This window comes from Atta colombica, unplaced genomic scaffold, assembly GCF_001594045.1.
Source record: "Atta colombica isolate Treedump-2 unplaced genomic scaffold, Acol1.0 scaffold162, whole genome shotgun sequence".
In the NCBI taxonomy this organism is placed as follows: Eukaryota; Metazoa; Arthropoda; class Insecta; order Hymenoptera; family Formicidae; genus Atta; species Atta colombica.
In genome coordinates, this window is record NW_017259253.1 from 566,417 (window position 1) to 588,868 (window position 22,452).

The window sequence follows — 22,452 nt, forward strand, 5'->3', positions numbered from 1 at the left end:
TATATATATATATATATATGTACATATTCATTTTTTTAATTTTTATACGGAAAGTATCAATTTTCACACCTCACATTACATGATTTTTTTGTTGCTTGATATTGTATCAGTTAGAAATAAGACTTTTCAAAAGATACGGAAGTATATGACAAATTTTATACCTTTGGAGTTCTGGTCTTAGCTGCTTATTTTATACACTATTATGTGCTGTAATTCTGATCATGTTTGTTGGTAATAATACAGATATGATACGAATTGTGACATTTTAATTTGCGCTAAACACTCTTTAGTTTCAATTATTACTTTACATAGCAATATTTCATCACGAATTGATGGACAAGTATAGCTTAAGGCCTTCAATAAGAGATCCAACAACCATATACCATGATAAATTATACATTTCTAACGCATACTTTTTATCGAGATAAGATGCACTCCTGAATGGATAGATGTAAGAGGAGATTCTATTACTTCTTACCATATCAAGATTGTCGAATTATACAATTTGTTTCAAATATTGAGGTTTTTATATGTAATGCATTAGATATTTCTAGAATTTTTATGTCATTATTTTAATATGAACAGTTTTAACATTGAAAATGACCTGTAAGGTTGAAACGTATGTATATTGTTTTGTTAAATATAATATTTTTGTAATTCACAATATATATTAGCAAAGTACATCCTGCTTGTGCTCTGAGCCCTTTAATATATTATATCAATTTAGTTTACTGAGCATTAGTTGACTGAGCTTTTTATTTATCAATTATCAATTCTAGTTGCCTTTTGCAGAGACTATACCTACATATAAGTATAGTCAATATCTATATGTAGATATCCCTCTGATACATCCTTAATGCTTTCCTATTATGTGTTATAATATATATATATGTGAGAATTTCCACTTTAAATGCCTTTCATTCATTTATATTGAGCATTATGCCTAAAATTTTTTTGAAGTGTTAGTATATCATGTTTTAATTGCTTTATCTAGTAAATTCCAAACGATACAAGATGACGAAAAATAAAAAATTCGTTGTCACTTTCAGAAAAGTATCTTCATATTCCTGACAGAACGCCATTTCTTCTATGTAGTGTCCCTGCACATACAGTTCCTTCCAGTAGCATGTTCGGATTATCATCTGAGTATCTCGGGTATCACGTCATCTTTGCTGTCTAACAAATGTTAAATAAAGACATGACACCCGAGGAATACTTTGATGGGAATTAGAACACGCTTCAACAAGCGACTTAGTATAATACAATAATCATCTCATCTTTGTTTAACATTAGCGAGCAACAAGAATAGAATGATATAATGAACTGTGTTACACTGTGTCGTTACACCGCCTCTTGTTGGAAAGCACTCCTAGGATAGCAGAATGTCACTTTTAATTCGCCGCGTCAACGTTATGTATGGCGTATGTGGCTTTTCTCTCTTTTGGTTACAGAAATTAATTGCAATTGTTAAGAAAACCTTTTGTTAAAAAACCAAAAGATACAAATTATTGAGGAAGCATTGTAACCTGTAAAATTATTGGAGGAACAAAAAGTGCCCCTTGGGTTTGCCCCCCCCCCCCACAAGTAGTCGGCATATGTATATTATGTTTTACAACCATATATATGTTTAAAATGTTTTAGGTGATAAGATCCTCCATGATATATCTATACATGCTTCGACAACTATGACAGCTTCTTAGACAATAATAGTTACACCATTTTTTTGTATAACGCAAATTTTCCAGTTATTACTATATATTTATATACTATGTATAAATAAACGATATGAATTATTAATAAAATATAGGTCACCAAGAATATGTAATGTATTTCTATATCCCGAGAAAATAATATAAATAAATAAAAATTACTAAAAATTAAATTGAAGCAAACTATAAGGATCTAATGATATAAATTCAAACAATAAATAAATTTTAATCGAGCTTGTTTTCGATGTTATATCGATATTTACTGTAAGAAATGATAAAACGAATGTTTGATCTTTAATATGATCATCATCTGTGTCACAATAAATATAAAATTATAAATATATCTATATAAATTTACTATGATTCTTATGATTATAGAAACATATATAGTTTACTTGTATATTTATTATGATATGCTAAAAATATGAATGTATTATTAACACTTTGTAACGTCCTTATTTATAAAATATTAATATTAATTTCAGATTTTTCCAGAATGGTGTGACTTTTCAGCACGAATGATATCGTATATTATCATAAATGCATCTATGGCTCAATATTTTTATATTTTGTTACAATGACGCGATTCTTACGTGACAGGTAATTCCTCAGGAAATTTATAAGAACTAGAATTACCCGAATTATTATACTTAAGAATGTACGTAAGTTCCTTAACTCCTGCGAGTATAGGGACTCTAATGATATGTTAGTGACAATGAATTTTTTTTTAATTAGATTGTTAGCGTAATGTTTAATCTCCAATCTGAAAAGGATCTACAATTTAATTGTCAAATTGGTGATCAAAAGTCTCTTAATTACCATTTGAGCTCTTCAAACACGAAAAAACGCGTATATGGATCTTTAACTCAGATTTAAGGAATCATATGATACTCGACTTCTTGAATGATATAAGCAACGTAAGCATGTATGTTGCTATGCTTGATTTGATGCATACAGTTTGACGTTTGACAAATAACTATGAAATTAGCAATTGTTGGATTTAGCATTTTGATGGATGCATGCAAGGAAATAAGCTATGAAGTAATCCATAATCAATATAAAAATCATGTACATGCAACGCTTAATACATTAACGAATTTTAGCATACAGCAAAGTAGGCATGACTATCCGTGTTATCATTCAAGAAATGAATTCGAGCCTTGTGATTCCATCTTTACAGATAGTGAATCAATCGCACCGAGCCGCAAATCATTTGATGCCTCATACTTAAGCATTATGGATTTAGGCCCAACTTAAAACCTTATCTGTCTCGTTTTAAAGTCAAAAAGAGACAGAAAGAATTTTAAGTCTGATTTAAAATCAAAGTAACGTTGTAATCGAGCTTTAATTATTTTATGTTAAAAAAAATAATTTAATGACTTGAGTTGTGACATGAATTGTTTTTTAATTTTTTTCTTCCATTTCTAAAAATATAAAAAACGCTTATTTAGAAATTTTAGAAATTTTACGAACCTACGAATATCTACATTAATTAATTTATTAGTAGTGTAAAAAAGTTGGCAAAAAGACATATGACTAATTGGAATGCATTAAAATTGTCATTATCATTCTATGAATAACAGCTCGATAAAGTAACATTATCGAGAGACTATCATTGGAAATTATTGCAATTGTCAATCGCACTTTGGTGATTGTAATTTTAAAATGTATTTATGTAAAAAAAAATAAATTATTCTCAACTTAAAAAGTTAAATATTTCTTAAAGTTAATATTTCTTACGAAGAGAGATGAGATTATAAAAGAGAGATGAGATTATAAAAATAGTATCTTCTTGAGATTACGTGTATTTTTCTACAAAAAAGTAATTTCTTTTTGTTTAATATTCCTGAAAGATAACGAAACACAATAATGAAGTTTATATACGTAACTATTTGTATAATAAAGTTTACATATTTATCTGAATTTTATGTATATAAAAGTTTCATATTTGAAAAACATTAAATTTATATCTTTGCGAATATATGTTATAGCAAATCGTTAACGAGATATCACGCATCGTACACCGTGAGTATTGATCGACTAATAAGAACGCACAAATATCCTATTACCTATTACTGTTACTCCCTGGCGCAGGCGCCGCTTTCTGCGCGCATGTTTAAGTCGATTCAGTAGCATCCGCACGTTCTGTGAGTAATCATGAATGTCAATGAACGTGTCATGTCACACTTGGACGCGAGTGATTACAGTATTCAGTTGAATCGTTGGTTTCTAAAATCAGTAGGCGCTTGGCCAAGTTCAGCCTCGACGACCATCAAAGAAAAAGTGATTTCAACAGTACTGATAATCATCTGCTACTCGCTGATAGCCTACACGGTCATACCTTGCATTCTGAACATCCTATTCGAAGAAACTGATGTGCAGAAAAAATTAAGAGCTATTGGTCCGTTAAGTCACTGGTGCATGGGTGGCATGAATTACTTCTCACTGCTGTTTCGCAGCCGTGATATATACCGTTGCGTGGAGCACGTGAGGATCGATTGGCTTATGATGACAGATATAGAAGATCGGCAAGTGATGCTGAAATATGCCAAATTTGGCCGTTTTGTCGCTGGGTTGTGCGCAATTTTCATGCATGGCGGTGTGTTCTCGCATAGCGTGATGCAGGGCATTATGCCTACATTTATATATATCGGAAATGTGAGCGTATCAATACATGTATTACCGTGTCCCACGTACAACAAGTTCATAGATATTACAAAGAGCCCAGCGGGCGAAATTGCGTTTACCGTGCAGCTCATTTCGAGCATCGTCGTTAATTCCGTCACCGCCGGAGCCTGTAGTCTCGCAGCGGTGTTTGCAATGCACGCATGTGGCCAGTTGAATATACTGATGAGATTGCTGAATCAGCTGGACGATCGAAAGCAGCAGGATATGGTACAGCATCGATTGACAATCATTGTGGAGCATCATCTGAGAGTGTTAAGGTAATATCGATAAATTAAAAATTGATTTTTTCTGCTTGATGTATAAAAAATTAAATCTTTTATATTTTGATGCCTTTGATCTTTAAGCCAAAACTGTCTTATCTGATTCTCTTTTTCCTTCTCTTAATATATTATAATTTAGTTCTAAAAAAAGTTTATATTATTTAAATGTAAAATATGATTGTAATTTACGTTGCTTACAGTTTCGTGGCACAAATGGAAGCACTTTTAAATCAGATATGTTTTGTAGAATTGCTAGGATGTACGTTTAACTTATGTATGCTCGGATATTATATCATTACGGTACGCTAAAAAATTAAAAAATAAATATGTAATTAAGACACATGTATGTGACTTTTCATACTTAAATAAATTGCAAAATGAAAAATGCATAAACAAGAAATAACTATCGCAGAGGAAAAATTGCCACAATACAACCAAGTGACAGCAAGCACATGTTATGATTTGAGAATCACATGACTTTGAGAATCATATGAGTATCGTCATATCTTTGGTAGAAGGAAAGTTAAATTTCAGAAGGTAAGTATTAATAATTGTAATTTGAAATTAGATTAGATAGGAAATAAATCTAATCAAGTAAGAGAAAATCTTTTCAAAGTCAAAGTAAATTTTAATGCACAAATATTTCAGTGTGAATTTATATTGAAAGTTCTGTAAACATTCTTTGTGAGTTGACATTTTTCAGTCTTGAAACGCACTTGAACAGAATTAAAAAGACAATATCATATATTATTTTTATAAGATGATCATCATCAGTATTAAAATTATTTCATTCTTGTTTTTTATAATGTTGAACAAGAATAAATGATACTCTCGAATGTATAAATATAAATCAGACCTATGGCTATGATTTGAACAACAAATAACGCTGTCACACGATGATTTTTGTATACGCTGATTAGATTTTGGCCCACGATCTTCGTTTACTGTCATACTGGATGTACTGTGGCATTGCGTTCTTATATTATTTTTTAGAAATATTTAACATATAATAATACTTTTAATAATAATTATATATATATATAAATTGCATCATAAATTGTCATAATACATTATGATAAACTTTCAGGGATGGAATACAATAGAGACAAAAATGACAATAGCCTGTATAATTATTATATATATATCCATGACTTTCAACATTTTTATATTCTGTTATATTGGCGAAACAGTAAGAGAACAGGTAAAAAATAAATTATAAAATAAAAATTTTATGGTATAATATACAAATATATAGAACAAGTAAGAAGTCCCGCACCGGTACAATATTCGAAGACTAAACATTTCTGAAAGAAATGTTTCCTAGAAAAGTAAAGTTTTAAGTAATTACATAATGTCATCTATTCACTGATCTGGTCAGTCTGACATTGAGTGGCGTCGACGAAATCAAATCAAGATCACATCGATTTTTTTTTAATGGCACACCCTATTTTTGATTTCAGAATTTAATAGCTGGTCAAAAGCTTTTCAAAACACTACAATAAAGTTATTTTTCATAAAATACTTTTCGATTTGTAAGGCTCGAAGGTTATAGTACCGCCTGCATTAGATGTCCGACCGACTGTACTACTTATTTTTATTTTTACATAAAAATGAATTTTTAATGCAAAAATGAAAGTAAGAGGAGTAATCTCCAATGGCCTTCATCTTAACAAATATTATCCAGGACATGATTCTGAACAATATTCAAAAGGTTTTAGTCGTCGGTCGGCCTTGCGTAATGCTAATGCCGGCGGTACTATAACTTTTAAACCTTGTAACTGGAAAAGTACTCAATAAAAAATAATTTTATTATAGTTTTGGAAAGCTCTCAACATCAGTTATTAGATTCTGAAATCACATACGCACAAAAATAGCGTGTTTTTTTTTTTAAATTAATGTGATTTTGACCTAATCTTGGCAACTCTATCTAAAGTCAAACTAATAAAATCAGTATATAGATCATTTAAAACCGTACAACAACTTTTATAGAAAACTTTTGTAGAAAACTTTTGTAGAAAAGAAAAGAAATTTCTTTCGGAAATGCTTAGTTTTCGAAATATTTCATCGATCCGGGACTTTTGACTTATCCTGTATATACATATAATTGTATATACTTTTCGAGTTTTATAAATAAAAAAGTGGTAAATATATTATCACAACTTTTCCACATTATAAAATAATTTAATAGTGTAAACAAATAGGAGAAATAGCTTACATGACTAATTGGTATCGTTTGCCACATAAAACGGCTCGAGGTCTGGTCTTAATTATCTCCCGATCGAGTAGTGTAATCAAATTAACTGCAGGGAAACTATTCCATCTTTCCATCGCAACTTTTGGTGATGTGAGTGTATGTTAATGAAAGTATATTATGTTTTTGCAGCCAAATACATTTCCAAAATGTTTTAGGTAATGAGAACCTCCATGATATATCTAAACATGCTCCGAACTATGACAGGTTCTTAGATAATAAGATTTATACCATTTTGTACAAAGCGTTAGCAAATTTTCTAGTTACCATTATAATTTCATATTATATTTGAATAATTGTATTACTAATAAAATACAAGACATCTATTATCTATATCACATTTAAATCCTAAAAACAAGATGTAAAAATTATTATTGAAAAATTGACATTTCTTTTAGTAGTAATTTTTATTTTTTATCGTTAAACAAAATAAAGGAAAATGAAATAGAATGAAGGATTACAACAATTTTTTGATAAAATGAAAAAATTATGGAAAGAAAGACAGATTTTTCTATATATTACATTTGAAAGTAATATAAAATAAGTGACAATAATTTAGAAACTGGATCATAAACTATTTCAATAAGAAATAGATAGGTTTGTAAATAAATTAATAACATAAAACGAGATTTTATTCAAAATGTAAAATTGTATTATCGAATATAAATATATTAGTCTTTCTGAACTGTTTCGTGTGTATATGCACACACACCACACCACACACACACACACACACACACACACACACACACACACACACACACACACGCACGCACGCACGCACGCACGCACGCACGCACGCACGCACACGCACACATATACATATATATACATATGTACATATTCATTTATTTATTTATATACGGAAAGTATCAATTTTCAATTCTAGTCGCTTTTTGCAGAGACTATACCTTTATATATATATATATATATGTATATATATGTATCCCTCTAATACATTCTTAATACTTTCCTTTTATATGTATAATGTAGCTATATGTAAGAGTTTCCACTTTAAATGCCTTTCATTCATTTATATTGAGCATTATGCCTAAAATTTTTTTGGAGTGTTAATATATTAATGTTTTAATTGCTTTACCTAGTAAATTCCAAACGATACAAGATGACGAAAAATAAAAAATTCGTTGTTACTTTCGAAAAAGTATCTTCATATTCCTCACAGAACGCAGTCTTCTGTCAAACTGACAAATAGGCTTCGTGTGAGGAACGATTATCGATTGGACACGCGTGCGCTCTTCTCAACGCTACCGATGTGTTGTACAGCGCGAACTTTCCTAAACGTTGGCGCAAGCGTATTTTCGGATATGTCTCTAGATACATTTCTATACGATTATTGCAGTAATACATAGGTCGCTTTTGTGAAACGATCATGAGCGATCTGAAACGCATCCTAATAAATTTCAAAAATGTCAATGATTACAGTATACAATTTAATCGATGGTTTCTTATATCACTCGGTGTTTGGCCGCAAAGAAGCGCGAGCAAAATAAAACAAATTGTGGTGTCAATGCAAATCTTTATTTTTTCAATCGTGGTGGCAGTCATTATGATACCATGTACATTATACGTATGCTTTGAAAAAAAAAAATTTGGTATTAGAATAAATGCTATCGTTCCGTTGATGCACAGAATCATGGGATCTATAAATTACTGGCAATTACTTACGCATAACAAAGATATTCAACATTGCATACTACATATGGAGACAGATTGGAAACTCGTTCGAAAAATGGACGACCGCGAAGTTATGTTGCGATATGCCAAAATTGGCCGTTTCATAACCAAATTTTGCGCAATATTTATGCATAGTAGTGCGATCTTTGCCATCGCAGTCAAAGCAATGAAAACTACGACTGTTATTATCGGTAATGAAACTTTTAAGATATATCCGATGACATGTCCACCACACAGCAAAATCGTTGACATAAGATTCAGCCCTACGAACGAGATTCTGCTGAGTGTGCAATTGTTGTCGACACTTATAGTGAGTTCCTCTACAGTAGCTATATGCAGTCTTGCCGCCGTTTTTGCAATGCACGCCTGCGGTCAACTGAACGTATTGCATACATGGCTAAAAGAACTTGCTGAGGAGAAGACATATCATTTAGCAGAACAAAAACTTGCTGTTATTGTGGAGCATCACTGGAGAGTCCTCAGGTATTTTGTTTAAAAGGGAACATAATACGGAAAAATATTATATATCTTAAAATTTATCTTGAATATGATAGATTGTAGTACAATATAATATTTTAAAGATTTTCACCATGCACTGCAGTAAAAATTTATTTTATACCTTATTGTTTTATTAGTGAATGAGATAGACTTACATAAAATTCTTTGAAATATAATGTCCCACGACTAAATAATATTTTTAGGATAAACTCTCTCCGTGAACCAAGTGTCATCTTCCGGTTGTAATAAGCTTTGATTATGTTAAAATATAGAGATAAAAATAAGATTTTCTATTTTATAATAATGATGTACTTTATAATAATGATAAAAAATTCTTTATAAAAAACTTTATTTATTAACAAATTAAAAATTAAAAAATGATTATTAAAAATATGAAGTACTCTTAAAATCATTCAACTTTTATTTAAAATTTGTTTATATTTTCAACTGTTTAATATTCACTCAGAAAGAAAAAAAATTTTTTTTCTTTCTAAGTGAATATTAAATTTTTTCAAGGTAAAGTTATATTCCTTTAATGTGCAAAAAAGAAATTATTAAAAAATACCCATCTTTTATTTTTGTTTATATTTTAACATAAACAACGAAGATAACAAAACTTAAAATTGGAAGGGGTATACTTGGTTGTGTTTTTTTGTTAATTCACTTAGATCTTAAATATCGATTACAAGTTTCTTTTCATTGAGTGTTAACTTTAATCGAAAATATTTACTCTGAAATTTTCTTAACTAGATTTTCAAATCCAGTACTTTAAATTAATGTTTTTTTTAACTTTAAAAGTCAACGTAATGGAACGATTCATTTTTCATTTTGAAAGTCAAAATTCGAGGAAAAAAATTATGCAACTTAAACTTATGTAAAGTTGTAAAAAATATTTGTTATAAACAATTTTCATAAATTACAATTTATTATAAACAATATAATTAAAGAAAAGGTCAAAGTCATTGAACTCATGAATACTAATTTAAAGTGAATTTCACGAAAGAAAATACCCTACTTGAATACATTTTAACTACATATGTTTCAGCTTTGTTGTACAAATAGAGAATATTATGCATAAAGCTTGTTTAGGAGAATTAATGGGATGCACGCTGAGTATGTGTTTACTTGGATATTACTCTATTTTGGTACGCTAAAAATAAATAAAATTTCTTTGCATATTACAAATGATGTAATTGAAATGCTGCAAAAATAGATAATCTTATTTTTCTGTAATAAATAAAACGGTCAATTGATTTTGCAGAATTGGGCTAATTTCGATGCAGCAAAAATATTTGCATGTATAAGTTTTTATATATCATATACGTTTAATATATTTATATTTTGTTACATCGGTGAAGTTCTCACGGAACAGGTAATATTTCAAAATTAAAAAGATTTTTTAGACGTTTGAAACTTTTCTCATTTTGATTGTATACAAAATATAATATAATGTTATCTAATTATATAAGTATAAAAATATTGAATATTTGATTATTTATATTTTATTATTATATTTAAGAAAAAAATAATATAATTGTGTTCACACATATTTAAATTATTCTTTAATATTTCTTTATCATCATTGTTAAATGTTTGACACTTCAAAAAATTTATAAATTTATTTATTTATTAGTGCAAAAATATCGGGGAAATAGCATATATGACCAATTGGTATAAACTGCATCACAAAACAGCACTTAAACTCACTTTGATATTCATGCAATCCAATTATGTCATTAAGATAACAGCAGGAAAAATATTTCGGTTATCCATAGCAACATTTGGCGATGTAAGTAATACATTATAATATAGTTATTAATAGCATTAAATAAAATTTTAATATAATTTATTTTCTTGTTATGCATGTATTGTTATAATTATTCTACGTAATGATTTGATTATTTAATTTTACATATACCATATCAAAGCAAATATTAACAATATAATCAACAGTTATACATTATTTATTATTCTATTATTTATTATTCTAACAAAAACGAGAAATCTTGTTATTACAGATAATAAAAACTTCCACAGCATATTTAAATTTTTTGAGAACAAACATGACTGTATAAAGCGTAGAGAAACAACAAGTTATAAGACACACATAAATTATTTTCTAGATAGAAATGTAAAATAAACTAATAATTATGATACAAAAGGGTTTTCTGTGATACGGTTCTTAAAAGCAAAAATAATATCCTTGACAGTTCTCTTGAAACTAAAGAAGTAAAAACTCAATACCTTATAAAATTTGTATGCATAGCCATAAAAGTATTTTCATATTCCTCTTCAAATGCGACCTTTTGCGAAACTGACAAGACAAAACACCTGCTAGGAAAAAAATCGATTTGATATGCACGCGATACTCTCAATAAAAAAGTACTAATGTAAGAGTTCATCAAACTTTAGAAGTTGGCGCACGCGCTTATTCAAATAAAATCCTTGCTAGAACCATTGTCCACCCTGGCAGTGCGCCAAGCTAATTTACGAAGTGAACATGATGAATTTGAAACATGACTTGAAAAACGTTGATTTCAAACACATTAATAATTATAGTCTGCAAATTAATCAATGGTGCTTAAAACCGATAGGTGCTTGGCCCATAACAAACACGTCGAGTACATTAGAGAAAATTGCTGCGATAGTACTAATCATCTTTTGTTCACTTACAATAGCAATCGTTACGGTGCCATGTATACTGTATATAATATTGGAGAATCAGACTATCATAGCAAAGATAGGCGCCTTTGGGCCATTATTTCATAGGATTATGGGTTCGATAAGCTATTGGACGTTGCTCAAGCGCAGCCATGATATTCACAATTGCATACAGCACATGGAGATGGATTGGCAGCTTATACAAAGAATCGAAGATCGTGAAACGATGCTACAATACGTTAAGTTCGGACGTTTTCTTGCCGGAATTAGTGCGGCGATCACGCAGGGCGGTCAGCTGCTCTTCGGCACCGCAAGAGCAATAAAGACTACGACCATCATGGTCGGGAATGAGACTTTTAAAACGCGTCCAATGACATGTCCGACATACAGTAAGATTCTCGATACGAGATTCAGTCCTATAAACGAAATCATGCTGACTATACAATTCGTGTCGGCATTTGTAGTAAGTTCCGCAATAGTAAGTGTTTGCAGTCTCGCCGGAGTTTTCGCGATGCATGCCTGCGGCCAACTCAACGTATTGTATGCGTGGTTAAACGAACTTGTAATTGATTACGAAGAAAAGGGAAATCAATCAGTTGAGCAAAAATTGGCTGCTATTGTGGAGCATCACTTGAGAGCATTAAGGTACTTTATTATTTCTATGAGAGCTATATTTCTTGGATGTATAATATTTTGCTTTAACAAATATTAAAGGCACAATTTTAAGAGATAGATATTTATTTTTTTCTATATCAACATTTCATAATAAATAAATATTGTCATTAATACGATGTAAATATATGCTCGACAAAATTTTGCAAAAAAATTTTTGTTAATGAAGAGTTCGCACTTAAACATTCCGCAATTATACAAATATATTACAGTTTTATAGCACGTGTGGAAAGTATTATGCATAAAGTTTGTCTTGTAATATTGATGGGCTGCACGCTAAATATGTGTTTACTTGGATATTACTCGATTATGGTATGATATGGTATATTAAAAGAAATACATTATTAAAAACGCTGTTTTACATCTCTTTAATTATAAAGAATCAAATGCAATTATTAATAATATAATAATATATAGTAATAATAATAGAGTTGTTAAATTTTAGTATAGTAATAATAATAGAGTTGTAAATTTTATTATTTATGAATAAATTTGTAAAATTAATATTTCAGAATTGGGGTGCTTTCGATGCAGCAAAAATATTGTCATATATTACTTTATATACTTCAATGGGATTTAATATATTTATTTTTTGCTATATCGGCGAGATTTTGACAGAGCAAGTAATACATCTTTCAAGATTAAAATAATTTTTTTAGAAATGTGAAATCTATTCAATCCGTTTATAAAATATAGAAAATAAAAACAAAAATAATTATATTTATATAATTAGCTGCTTTTTTGATACTTTCTGCAGAAATGTAGATATTTATATTTATAATGAATTTAAAAATATTTATATTTTTTTATTAGTGTAAAAATGTCGGGAACGTGGTATACATGATTAATTGGTATCAATTACCACACAGAACAGCTCTTTGTCTTATTTTAATAATAATGCGATCAACTAACGTAATCAAAATAACTGCAGGAAAATTAGTTCATTTGTCTATTGCAACTTTTGGCGATGTAAGTAATATATCAATTAAATTCCTTATAATATTAATCTCAGATTTAATAAATATAAAATTTAAATTTTATTTAATATTTATTTTAATTATATTAATTATATTTGACCGAAATGTTGTAATGCAAAATTTTATACATGAAATCGTACATTGTTAATAGAAACAAAAATTTTGCTATTTTAGGTAATTAAAACTTCCATGGCTTATTTAAATATTTTACGAACAATGACATAAAACTTGTAGAGAGCAATGTAGTTAATTAGAAATATGTAGCAAATTAGGAAGTTGGACAAATTTTTATATAGAATAGATGAAATATTTTCCAGGTAGGATATTAACATTATCTAAATATAAGTAATGTTTATAATATGTACATCAGATTTTTAAATTTTTCAAAAGTTTAGTGGGAATTTTTCGACGATTCGATTAATTACTTAAAATTAAGTAATTAAAATTCAATACTTTACAAAATTCATACTTCCACAAATTTTCACACACTTGTCTGAATAATATTCCTCCTGTTAAATTGGCAGAACAAATAACTTGCTGTGAAGTTATTGATTGTACAGTTCCTCTCAGAAAAAAATATGTCAATATGAACTTTCTCCAAACTTTGCCAGAAGTTGGCGCATGTGCCTATTCAAATAAAATTTTTGCAAGTACATTGTCCACAGTACGTCGGGTGCATTCATATGACAAAGTTTCGACCTATGTCTCGATGTATGTCCAGAATCACTAGCTTAAAAAATTATGATTACAGTTTTCAACTGGATGATTCCTCAAGCCGATCAATGCTTGGCCACACATAAACAACTCAAGCATAGCGCGCAAGATACTTGTGTTATACACATTTTCATTTATGTGATCGTGGTGGCATTAATAACGATATCATTATTCGAGAAGGCCAATATCAAATTAAAACTGAACGCCATTGCTATTTCGGTAAATCATTGGATGCTTCTTAAATGTAGTAGCAATGCTTGTAAATTAATGGAGACAGATTGGAAAATTATACACAGGCTCGAAAATTGCCAAATAATGGTGCATGGTTGCCAAATATGTTAAATTAAATCGTTTCATCGCCGGGATCTGTGAGATAATTATGCCTGGCAGTGTATTCCTATTTAATATAACATAGCCAAGGCGAAATTCAAAATTTCATTCATACCCATCATTGTTGTTGGTAATAAGACTTTTAGGATGCATTCGATGACATGTCCGATTTACATCAAAATCATTGATATAAGTTTCAGTCCTGTAAATAAAATCATATTGATTGCAATTTCTATGCAACATTTATAGTGAGTTCATCTACTGTCGGTGCTTGCAACCTAGCTGCCGTTTTCGTAATGCACGCCTGTAATCAACTAAACATGCTATATATATGCCTACTAAACTCGTAGAAAATCAGAAGAGAAATTATATAACAAACAAAAACTAAATATTATTTTGGAGTATCATCTCCGAGTATTTAGGTACGTAAATAGAAAACATATTTATCAGAATATTTCAGACAATGTACATTTTATATATAACAATATTGAAAAAAGAGACGTTATTGTTAAAATAAATATTAATAAATTTTTGAAATTATTAAGAAAGTATCGTTATGTAAATATTCATTCGTCATATTCTATTTCTATTCAAACGTAAGTATTCTACTTATATGCAAACATCCTTTCTCGGAAGAAAATTTCTTTTACGTTTAATGATTATTATTATGTACATTTCAGTTTTATAGTATGCATAGAAAGTATTATGAATAAAATCTCTCTTTTGTGGAATTGATGGGATGTAAATATGCTTATTTGAATACTACTTAATTATGGTATGCTAAACATTAAAAAAAAAAAATCACATTTTATTAAATATATCAGTAATTACTTATATAAATATTCAAATGTCGTTATATTATTGAAAAAATAGATTTCGGACTAATTAATCATGTGTCTTTATATAAAAATAAATGTTATTAGTTATAACTTTTTAGGCTTGGGAAGATTTTGATGCAACAAAAATAACATCTTATGTTAATATATATCAATGCGTTTCGATATTTTTATATTTTGTTATATCGGAAAGATAACACGAAACAAATATATAAATCAAGAATGGAATAATGTTTTATGTTTCTCGATATAACTCAATGAACCTTGACTTAACTTCATAAAACAAATTCATATGTTATACAAAAGTACCAAAGCATAATTTGCTCTTAATAATTATTAATTATTTATATTTATAATAATTAGTATGTAATAAGTAATATATAAATATAAATATATTTATATATATATATTTGACTTTATAAATTAGTGCAAACATATTGGGGAATATATAATCGATTGGTATAATCTACATCACAAAACTTAAAACTGCACTTGGACTCGTTATAATAATAATTGCACAATCAACAAATAACGTATTAAAGGAAAATTATTTCAAATGTTTATTACAACGATTTGGCGATGTAAGTAATGCATATATTTTATTCAAAAAACATCAAAAAGGCAAAAAAGATATAGAAATAAAAGTTAAAATTAACATTTTATTTTTTACAGTGTACATATTTCTATATTTTACAAGTCTTAATAATCCCACAAAAAGTTATCAATTTTATGTTACCTATTAAAAACATAGTTATTATTTTTTTTAAATAAATATTTATATGTTATAGATAAAAATAAATATTCTAATGTTACAGGTAATAAAAACTTTCAAGTATATTTCAGTATATTTAAATCTTTCACAAATATTAACAACAAAAAACCATAATAGATTTAAAAATTTAGAAAATATATATTATATAAAACAAGATAGAAAATATCCTCTAAATCAAGATTTGACAAAATCAATTATAATATTAGAATTAGATACTTAGAATTATGGTTCATCAAATAATTATTGAAAATGTATGCAATAAAATGTTCTGATTTTCATATATTCGTTTTTAGCATTTTCTATATTTAAGAAGTTCTAATTTTTATCTAATTTACATAACTTATTAATAAATAAAAGAACATGGTTACAATATAGTATCAATATAGTATCAATATAGTATCAAACTTAAAAAATTTACTAAGTTAAAATACTTTTAATATCACTTCTACTAATTTATCCTTATGACACGCGATGTTCTCCCAAATATGTGATAATAGAAACTCTTAATTAACAACAAATAATTATAGCGATTGAATGTACGTCTCTCTCAAAATAATTTTACAATGCTAGGCTGTTCACCAAAAATCGGCGCAAGCTTTTCAGATTCCAACACAATGAATTATCTATCTGTGGCAGTGCACCTTTCATGAAAAATCATGCAAAAATATGCATTAAATATGCATCAATAGGCGATAGATAAAAAAAGCACAATTACAGTTTATAACTTATATTAGTCGATTTTTTTTAAGTCAATCAACACGTGATTACAAATAAATGTATTTCAATATAGAACAAATCTTTTATATTATTATAAATTCTTTTTTTTTTTCAAGTACGTACAATAACATCAAAAAACCGCAATCATCATCAAGATTTGTAACGCATCCGATGATGACTTATAACAACATTATTGATATGAGATTCATACCTATGAAATAGCGTTGGTTATGAAGTTTTTATTAAGGTTTCTTAGTATGATGAGTTCCTTTGCCATCATCCTTTGCAGTCAAGCTGTTTTAGCAATACGTACTTATGGTTAGTTGAACGTGCCGTATGCGTAGCACTACATAAACTTGTTGAAAAACACGAGAGGGAAAATTATAGCTGCAAGAAAATTAACCGCTATAATGGAATTATCTGAGAATATTGAAATATTTTACACACAGGCACTCATTCAAAAAAATACACATAAATTCTCTAAACTTGAAATAATTTGAATTAATCATTTGAAAATAGATAATTTTAAATTTATTTTTTGCTTTTTTTAAATTATTAATTTCTTTCGTCATTGTATTCACGAAGAATTCATGACATAAAAAAACTTTACAGTTTCATTTTATGTGTTGATAGGATATATTATGAATAAAGTTTTTCTCCTGCGGAATGCACGACAAATATATGTCTTCTTGGATATTACACTATTATAGTATGTTAAACAATATACCGAATGATAGTTAAGAGTGTCTATACACGCCCTAATTGTAATCTTGCGGTAATTATTTCTATAATCGTTCAACGTCCAACAAATAGTATCAGTGATATTGCTCACTTACACCTTAAATAACATCTCTTCTCCGAACTGTGTGTGTGTGTACAAGTTTACAGAAAATTTCGATGGCTTCACATTTTTATTCGCAGAAAATTTGATTATTTCGTGAACTCAAACAACGCATTGCGTAATTAATGGTATTCACAATTTAATTTTGTGATAATTGTTTTTATAGTTGTTCCGGTAACTATAAAAACAATTATCGCAAAATCAGAATTATATAAGATGTGATCAGACAACTCTTACCTGTCACTAACAATAAATACATCTATTAACATTGATTTGTATTTACACAAAAAATCTTATTCATGTCTCAACCATCTTCGTCCCTCGTCCCTCCCTGTATTAAAAAAGAATAGATAAATTAAATGATAAAGATAAGTCCAAATATTTTAATTTTTAAACTTGGGAAATATTCTCTCGGAAAAAAGATACCTTACATTAATGTATATTTCGATGGATCTCAATAATTTTATATTTTGCTACATTGGAAGAATAATTGTAAAACATAATAGTATTAAGAAATATATTTTTTTTTTCAAGACATTATATATCTTAAGATATCAGAATAAATTAATATATCGTGAAAATAAAATTTAGTTAATAAAATAATTATGTTAAACTCAAGATTATAAGTGATTACATTATAATTTCCAAGATGTATACTAAATAATTTTTTTATGATATTTATCATGCTTGTTATTATAATTTCTGTATATTAAAATATAGAAATAATTTTCATATTTATTGAAATTATATGTTTACTCTTTTTAAGAGTATAAAAAACAAAATTATTCGTGTTCGGAATTGTACTACTTTATTCTTTATATTTTCTGATTTCCATATACTCATTTTTATAATATTGTCTATATTAAAAAATTTTTTTTTTCGCGAATTTTTTTTTCGTCATTTAATTAATTTACCTTTTAATCAATATATGAGAAATATAGTTGAAATATATTACCGAAAATTTGATGAAATAATGAACTTCTAATATTACTTCCACAAATCTATCCTTACACTCCTCATGACACGCGATGTTCTCTCAGACTTTGGACAATGGAAACTCTTGACGAACAATTATATCGATTGAATATACACCCCTCTCAAAGTAACTTTGTAATATTAGATCGTTCATCAAACTCTTTTGAAGATCGGCGCAAGCGCTTCATCATATACTGGCGGTAAGTTGTCTAATCATCGCAGTGCACTGTGCGCTTTCGTGCAGCGATCATGTCAAATATCAAAAACGCGCCAAAAAACAAGATATCGAAACAATATAACAATTATAGTTTACAATTCAATCAATGGTTTCTCAAGCCAATTGGTGCGTGGCCACAAAAAAATGAGAGATCAATGTGGAAAATTTTTATATTATTACAAATTCTCATTTGTTCAAGTTTAATAGCATTAATAACGGCACCATGTGTATTATATGTATTACTTGAAAAAGTGAACATCAAGCAAAGATTGAACGCAATTGGACCACTGCTTCACAGGCTTATGGGCATGATCAATTACTGGGTGCTGTTAAAGCGCGGCGGCGATATTCACAAACTAATACGACACATGGAAACAGATTGGAATCTCGCACAAAGAATAGACGAACATGAACTGATGCTGCAACATGCCAAGTTCGGTCGTTCCGTCGCTATGATCTGTGGACTAATTATGCAAGGCGGTACGTTTCTGTTCAGTTTAGCAAGAGCATTGAAAACTACAACCATCATTGTCGGCAACGAAACTTTTACGACGTATCCCATGACCTGTCCGGTTTATAGCAAGATCATTGACACGAGATTTAGCCCTGTGAATGAAATCGCATTGGTTCTGCAGTTTCTGTCAACGTTTGTACTGAGTTCTTCTACTGTCGGTGCTTGCAGTCTGGCTGCTGTCTTCGCGATACATGCTTGTGGTCAGCTGAATGTGCTGTCTATATGGTTACATGAACTTGTTCAAAATCAGGAAAAGAAAAATCATATAACTCAAAAAAAATTGGCCCTTATTGTGGAACATCATCTGAGAGTATTGAGGTATTTTATATGCTGATACTTGTTAGAAAATGCATATCTTAGAGTTCTATAAGCAAATTCTTTATATTTATTGGAATAATTTAAAAATAGATATTGTCATTTTATTTGAAATTAAGATAAATTTACTTTTATTTTCTAAATAAAAAATCTTATCATTGTGTTCACGAAAAACATCGTTTCAATGTGCAAATTATTTGTAAATGAATTCTACTATGTTATATATATACTTCTATGTTATATCATTTATACATTCAGTTTTATATCACGTGTGGAAAGTATTATGCATAAAGTTTCTCTTGCGGAATTAATGGGATGCACGACAAGTATGTGCCTACTTGGATATTATACTATTATGGTACGCTAGAACTGTAAGAAAATGAAAATCTTATTAGACATAAATAAATGTCATTTATTTATGAAAAACAGTTCTATTCTATTAGAAAATGTGTATTAAAAATAACAATAAATTATACGATAAAGATAGAAGTTTATATTTTAAGTTTATATTTTTAGGCTTGGGAAACGCTCGATACAGCAAAAATAACATCTTACTTCATTGTATATTTATCAATGGGTTTCAATATTTTTATATTTTGCTACATCGGAGAGATTATTACAGAACAGGTAATATGCCGAGAATTAAAAGATATTAAAAAGTCAGATTTTGATGTATTTATAACTTTTTTAATTTATTATAATTAGTCAATAATCGCGTTAAGCAGAATACGTTTTTCGCATGTATTGGAAGTTTTCTTTGCTGGGATATAACTATCCCTAGATCTTAATTTCGCGTGAAGAAAAGTACCAATTGTTGCGAAATAAACGTTCTTCTGAACATGGGCATTTCTTGCTTTTAATTTTCCATTGAATTAAAACTAGGAATTAATCATAATAAGGACTGAGCGCTCATTGAGTTACTTTGTTTCCTGTAAATGCAGCCAGTTTTTAGAAAAAAGTAAAATATAATACTCTTACAGTAATAGAGAAAAATTCTATAATAAAACTGTTTTTAACAAAATTGAATATTTTTCTTTAATATCTTGTAAATACAAATTGTCAGATTCTTTTCATTACGCATAAAAATTTTAACATTTTATATTATATGTCAATTTATGTCAATGTATTAAACAATATTTATGTCAATTTATTAGTGCAAATATGTTGGAGAAATAGCATACATGACTGATTGGTATAATCTACATCACAAAACTGCACGTGACCTCATTTTGATCATTGCTCGATCGAGTAATGTGATTAAGATCACTGCAGGAAAGTTATTCCATTTATCTATTGCAACTTTTGGTGATGTAAGTATACAGATGTATTATTTTATCTTGTTAATAAATAATAAATTACATCTTATATTTCAATGATTGCAAATGAAAATCATTTTATATAAATTGAATTAGCCATTATCTTTAAAACATTCATTCAATTATATGCGAGTATATGATTAAAAAGTTCAAATTTTAATATTATTTTTACAATATAATATACACATTGTTTTTGTATTGTATAGAAACAAGCATGTTATTGTTCTAGGTAATTAAAACTTCCATAGCTTATTTAAATCTCTTGCGAACAATGACTATGTAAAAAATGATTGTGTAAAACATAAGTTAAGAAATATGAAGGATATATATTTTATATAGAACAAATTATCACATATATATATATTCACAAGAAAAGATTTAATAAAAAAAAATCGACGATTATGTCAAAATGAAGATTATAGGCTATTAAATTATTTTTGAAAATGTACATTACAATTTTTTATGATCCTCTTTTTATGCTTGTTATTATAATCCCTATATTTAAAGGTATTAATTTTTATATTCATCTAAAATACATATTTATCATTTTTAACAATATGAAAAATATTTGAATACTCCTCAATGTCAGTGCGGAAATCATATACAAACTATTAAATTCATAACATTACATTTAATTTCTGCATTGAGGAAAACTCAATTAAAGTCGGAATATTTCGGTTAATTTCGGTGGTAAGTAAATTCCAATTATTTGAGAATTATATCTTATTATTTTACAAATATATAAATTACACAACAATAACTGCGGAAGCTCACTTGACAATTTATTTACATCTAATTTATTCTTCGAACTACAAAACTATTTTCATTATTTTTGATTCATTATCAATTAATCAATTAATTTTTTAAATTGCTAAAACAGATGTTTTTACCGACATATAAACGTTTTATTTGTACGCATACTTATATTTATCGAAAGATAACTTCACCACGTGAATCTCATATCTAATAATAATGTTGTTATGTAATATTTCAGTTGTATAGCAGACGTGCAAAGTATTATAAATCTCTTTTGTGAAACTGACTGATGTACGATAAGTACCTGTTCAATTAACTAAGATATGTTGAAAATATATTAAATATAGGAAAAAGTTCGTGGCGTTTTTCCCATTAGATGGCATTAAAAAAACGCCACAAACTTTTTCCCATATATTTAAAAAATTTGGCATTAATAATTTTTATGTATATACGCATTCATATATCATATTATTGAAAAAAATAGATTTATAGAAAATAACTAAGTTTTTATATAACGTAATTAATTAAGTTTATATATAAAGATAAAGATAATAATTATAACTTTTAAGCAGGGAAGATTTTGATACAGCAAAAAAACATTCTATTAATTTAAACTTATTGACAAATGTCAATGTTTTTATATTTTATTATATTTTATATTTTATTAAAACAAGTATATTAGAAAATCAGAATGTTTATGTTTGGATAAGGCAATGAATTTTGATTTAACTTTATAAT

At 28.2% G+C, this 22,452-nt stretch overlaps 3 protein-coding genes across 3 annotated transcripts; all 3 read left to right on the plus strand.

The window, feature by feature from the left end:
• Positions 1-3,866: 3,866 nt before the first annotated feature.
• On the plus strand, positions 3,867-7,123 carry LOC108685929 (odorant receptor 82a-like). The gene is made up of 5 exons (XM_018190944.1): positions 3,867-4,654; positions 4,858-4,957; positions 5,745-5,858; positions 6,846-7,001; positions 7,067-7,123. Exons 1-5 carry the CDS (start codon positions 3,867-3,869, stop codon positions 7,121-7,123), a joined length of 1,215 nt encoding a protein of 404 aa, XP_018046433.1.
• Positions 7,124-8,298: 1,175 nt separating this feature from the next.
• LOC108685930 lies at positions 8,299-13,636 on the plus strand. The gene is made up of 10 exons (XM_018190945.1): positions 8,299-9,086; positions 10,147-10,246; positions 10,363-10,473; positions 10,735-10,890; positions 11,120-11,170; positions 11,554-12,407; positions 12,647-12,746; positions 12,947-13,057; positions 13,248-13,403; positions 13,586-13,636. The coding sequence occupies exons 1-10, from the start codon at positions 8,299-8,301 to the stop codon at positions 13,634-13,636; spliced, it is 2,478 nt and encodes an 825-aa protein (XP_018046434.1).
• A 5,209-nt stretch (positions 13,637-18,845) lies between these two features.
• Positions 18,846-21,241, plus strand: LOC108685948 (odorant receptor 4-like). Its single transcript, XM_018190965.1, has 5 exons — positions 18,846-19,645; positions 19,901-20,000; positions 20,159-20,269; positions 20,797-20,952; positions 21,188-21,241. Exons 1-5 carry the CDS (start codon positions 18,846-18,848, stop codon positions 21,239-21,241), a joined length of 1,221 nt encoding a protein of 406 aa, XP_018046454.1.
• The last annotated feature ends 1,211 nt before the right edge of the window (positions 21,242-22,452 follow it).